Raw genomic sequence first — 3,830 nt, 5'->3', positions numbered from 1 at the left:
TAAAAATGGTTGACTTCAGACAAACTCAGAATTTCAAGTATTTTGCAGCAAAGGAAGTACACGTCAAGCTCGGGGCATGAAGGAACATCCAAACCAATCAGGCCAATTCAAATGTATGCCACTCTAGCCCCTTGTTGCTTGAACGGGCAGTTACAAATGCTAAATTGAGCTCAAATTGCCCCTACAAATTTGAACGACAAAAAAAAAGAATAAATGAAAAGAAAATTATGGAGGCAGCCATGTGGCGACTTTGTGTGTGTTTCCATACAGGCCCGGCAGCCTTCAAATCCATATGAAGGGCGCTCCATATAACATATGGAGATAAGTGACATGACGACTTGCTAGAGTTGCTCTTACGGATCATATATTCTCAAATGACCTGTATTGTTTTGACAAAAATGTTAATTTTTTGTAAACTTTGGTAATAATTTTGCATTCGTCACCTACATTGAGACAAGATTTCAGAGATGGGAAAATGTTAGACGTCAAGCTCATGACACGAAAGAACATCCAAATGAATCAGACGAATCCAAATGTGTGCCACTCTAGCCCTTTTTGCTTGAACGGGCAGGTTACAAATGCTACAAGCGATCACTACGAATTCCCTCCCAAAAACAAAACTGTGGTGGCTTCTTACATCATGACGCTGCGACGCAATGCTCTACGTACAGAGCCTAACTACGCAAATATCCATACCGTGTCACCACCAGCGCAGGTGCAGGTACACGAAACATGACAGGGCAAGAGACATGAAGGGTGCATTGGCGGTGGCAACATGAGCCTCATCGGTGTCAGAATCGTCGTCGTCTGATCCAAGGTCAGGCTTGCGGTTGCCCGGCGGTGGTCGAGATGTAGACGTGGCTGAACCGGGTGATCCGGCTGCGCTGCATATATATAGGAAGTCAGCATGATCATCATTCCCTTACCGGGTTCTTTTGAGTATCTTTTACAATTTTTTGTCTCTTTTCAGGGTAAAATAAAAATTTGGAAGTTAGGTGCAAAATTCCCGTAACAGCAGATGGAATGAATTCGGCACAACAGAGTCAGTAGCCACAGATTTAGCTAAGTAAACATCTCATGTATACGACGTGTTATATGATTCGAATTTCATCTAGCAAATATCATGCTCTTCTAGCTAGATACATGGGATTGCAGAAGACGTAAACGAAGTTTGTTAATGAATTATTAGAAATTCCTCATGTATTCTTAGTGAAGTTGTACAAATGGAAGCGAGTACAATGTGATGCACGTACCCTGGAGATGCAGGGAAGGTGCATGATCCATAACCTGAAAAACGTAATTAAGAGAAAACTGGATTATTAATAGAAGTGTATAAACGCTTCACTTGCCTAGGCGTACATGTACAACTAGAAATACTCTGAAGGAGGTAGTCCTGAAACTGAAAGTAGGGTTCACAAACTGGACGAAAAATGGGCAATGCGTGAATACAGTGAATAACTTTTGCACATGTCAACACCATCATCGTATCAGGAATTTTATTATTATTTTTGGATAATAACTGAATTACTCAACATGCCTAGGTACAGATAGAAATACTCTGAAGGTGGGAGTCCTGAAGATAGGGTTCACAAACAAGACGAAAACTGGGCAATGCATGAACACAGTGAATAACTTTTGCATATCTCAACGTACACCATCAATTAATCGGGAGGTTTAGAGGTTTTTTTTTGGGGGATAATACATTCATGCTGAAGTTACCGGAAAATGGCGCATCACATTTCAGAAATCGACCTACACACATATATTCTTCGTTCAATGCATCGAGGCGCAAAGACTATTCTTGAGAGAAAAATTCTTCCAATGAAAGCATAATCCCAAAGGTTCCAAAAAGAAAAGTACGCCGGCTATTACCTATTAGTGCAGTGGTAGTGATACTACTAACGAAGCAAAAAAAGCAAAAGCGACGCCGGTCAAGCAAACAAAGAAGGCGGCAAAAGCAAAAGAGACGCGTGCATGGAAGGGATTGCACTCATAGGAAGCTTGCAAGTTGCAACCGAGGAAAAAGAAGCACCATACTACGGTACAATGCAAATATATTTTTTGAAATATACTTCAATGCAATTTACTATTTATTTGAAATAAACTACTAGTACAATGCAGATTTAAAATATAACCAGGGCATAATTGAAGCAATCGAGTGCGCAACGCATGCGTGACCGAGAAGGGAGGAACAAAGGATAGAATCAAACGTGAGGAATTGTCTGTACTGACTGGGGTCGGTGAGCGTGACGGTGGCGGTGCCGGCGAAGTCGCAGGCGCCGGGCGCGGCGTGGGAGCGCTGGTAGACGGAGTTGAAGGCGTAGGAGGCGTGCGCGGCGAGGGTGTTGGGGAGGTAGCAGAGGGCGCTGGCCTGGATGGGCGCGCAGTCGGCGCCGCCCGCGGGGCTGCACGCGTAGTCCAGCGCCGCCTGCACCGTCTTCACCGGCGCTCCGGTGCGCACGATGCACCACGTCGGGTTCGCGGCCCCGGCGCCTGCGAGCAGCTGCAGAGCCCACGCCGCGGCGAGCCACAGCGCCGCCAGAGGAGAGCGCCGGCGCCGCATGTACGTAGGTAGTCTGCGGGAAGCGTGGCCGCGGAGGGTGCGGGAGGAGGGACGGCAAGGAGTAAAGGCGGTGGGAATATGTGCGAGGTGGTGGGGAGGGAATATGAGAAAGAAGAAAGATGGTGGGAGCGGGAGCGGGAGCCAGGAGGAGGAGGATCTCCTTCTCCGTTTCCATGGAGAACTGCTTTCTTTTCTTTTCTTTGCTTTTCCTTTGGGGGAGTGTCTAATCTAATTACGACCGGAGAAAGGAGATAGTGAAGGAGAGGGGGGCTAGGAAAAGGAGAGACCATCGAGGAGGAAGAAGATCAACTGGTAATAAAAAGGTAGGAGTAGCAATCAGGCTCTGGTTGATGATAAAAAATGGAGAAAGTGCTAGATTACCATAAGTAATTAACGACTAAACTGACCTATCAAATTAGCGCACTAAAATAAATGTATAAAATAGAGAGCAAAGCAAGATGGCATCACGATGTACCCCCTTAACTGAAGCTAAACCATGAATTCATTAGACTTCATTAAGTAATGTAATAGAACACTTGGGCACACCTGACCTAGGGTCTGTTTGGGATTGCTCCACGCCAACAAAATCAGCTCCACTATATCAAATCCACTTTGGAGCTGTTTCACTTAAAAGTTTCAGCTCCGCCATAGAGCAGTTTATCATGTTTGGCCTCCAGTTAGCTCTAGCTTCAAGTCTCAGGTCCATTGAATGTTGCGTGATGCGGGGAAATAAAACAAAGTGGTGTCCACTTACCGCTGGCAGTGGTGGGTAATTTTTACCAACCCTATGATAGACTTTTCAAACTAAAGTTTATGGAACACACCTTGAAAATCTTCACGAAAAACTGAAAGTTGTATCCCAAATAGTTTTTTTGAAGCAAAACATCACAAAGCTACCCCATTTGGTTTGCGTTTTTCAGAGCGGGACTGAATTTTAGGGAGCGGAGTAGTCTAGAACAAGCCCGTAGTATGACTGAATATTCTTTTTTTTTTTTGCTAGGAAGCTCATGGGCAATTTAAGGCAACAGATAGTCAATTATTGTCCGGCAATTGAACACATGTCTAGTAAAATCATATTATAATAAGAAGTGTTTTGTTTTGCATTTATGCGGTCATGTTTATTTCATCTTTGAGAGGCAATTTTGGATAGGAAAAAGATCAAGCTCAAACAAACATCAATTTTAGAGTAGTTGTGGAATCACAAGCCAAATCTAATTTGTTTTATTTTCAGCCCAAAGCACTTCTTGGTGTACTTCATAGCCAAAGT

The 3,830-nt window shown here is 44.1% G+C and overlaps 1 protein-coding gene across 2 annotated transcripts; it reads right to left on the bottom strand.

Moving 5' to 3' along the window:
- Nucleotides 1-457: 457 nt before the first annotated feature.
- On the bottom strand, nt 458-2,793 carry LOC119306512 (PLASMODESMATA CALLOSE-BINDING PROTEIN 3-like). Of its 2 annotated transcripts, none has more exons than XM_037582707.1 (3): nt 2,233-2,793; nt 1,254-1,287; nt 458-884 (listed from the first exon to the last, which is right to left on the bottom strand). In XM_037582707.1, exons 1-3 carry the CDS (start codon nt 2,561-2,563, stop codon nt 701-703), a joined length of 549 nt encoding a protein of 182 aa, XP_037438604.1. In that variant the 5' UTR covers nt 2,564-2,793; the 3' UTR covers nt 458-700. The 2 variants fall into 2 exon arrangements, with proteins under 2 accessions (XP_037438604.1, XP_037438606.1); XM_037582709.1 differs by having other exon boundaries at nt 688-879.
- Nucleotides 2,794-3,830: the final 1,037 nt, after the last annotated feature.

Source organism: Triticum dicoccoides, chromosome 5B, assembly GCF_002162155.2.
Source record: "Triticum dicoccoides isolate Atlit2015 ecotype Zavitan chromosome 5B, WEW_v2.0, whole genome shotgun sequence".
NCBI lineage: Eukaryota > Viridiplantae > Streptophyta > Magnoliopsida > Poales > Poaceae > Triticum > Triticum dicoccoides.
Note: the sequence above shows the minus strand (reverse complement) of the source record. Positions and strands in the feature narration are given on the sequence as shown.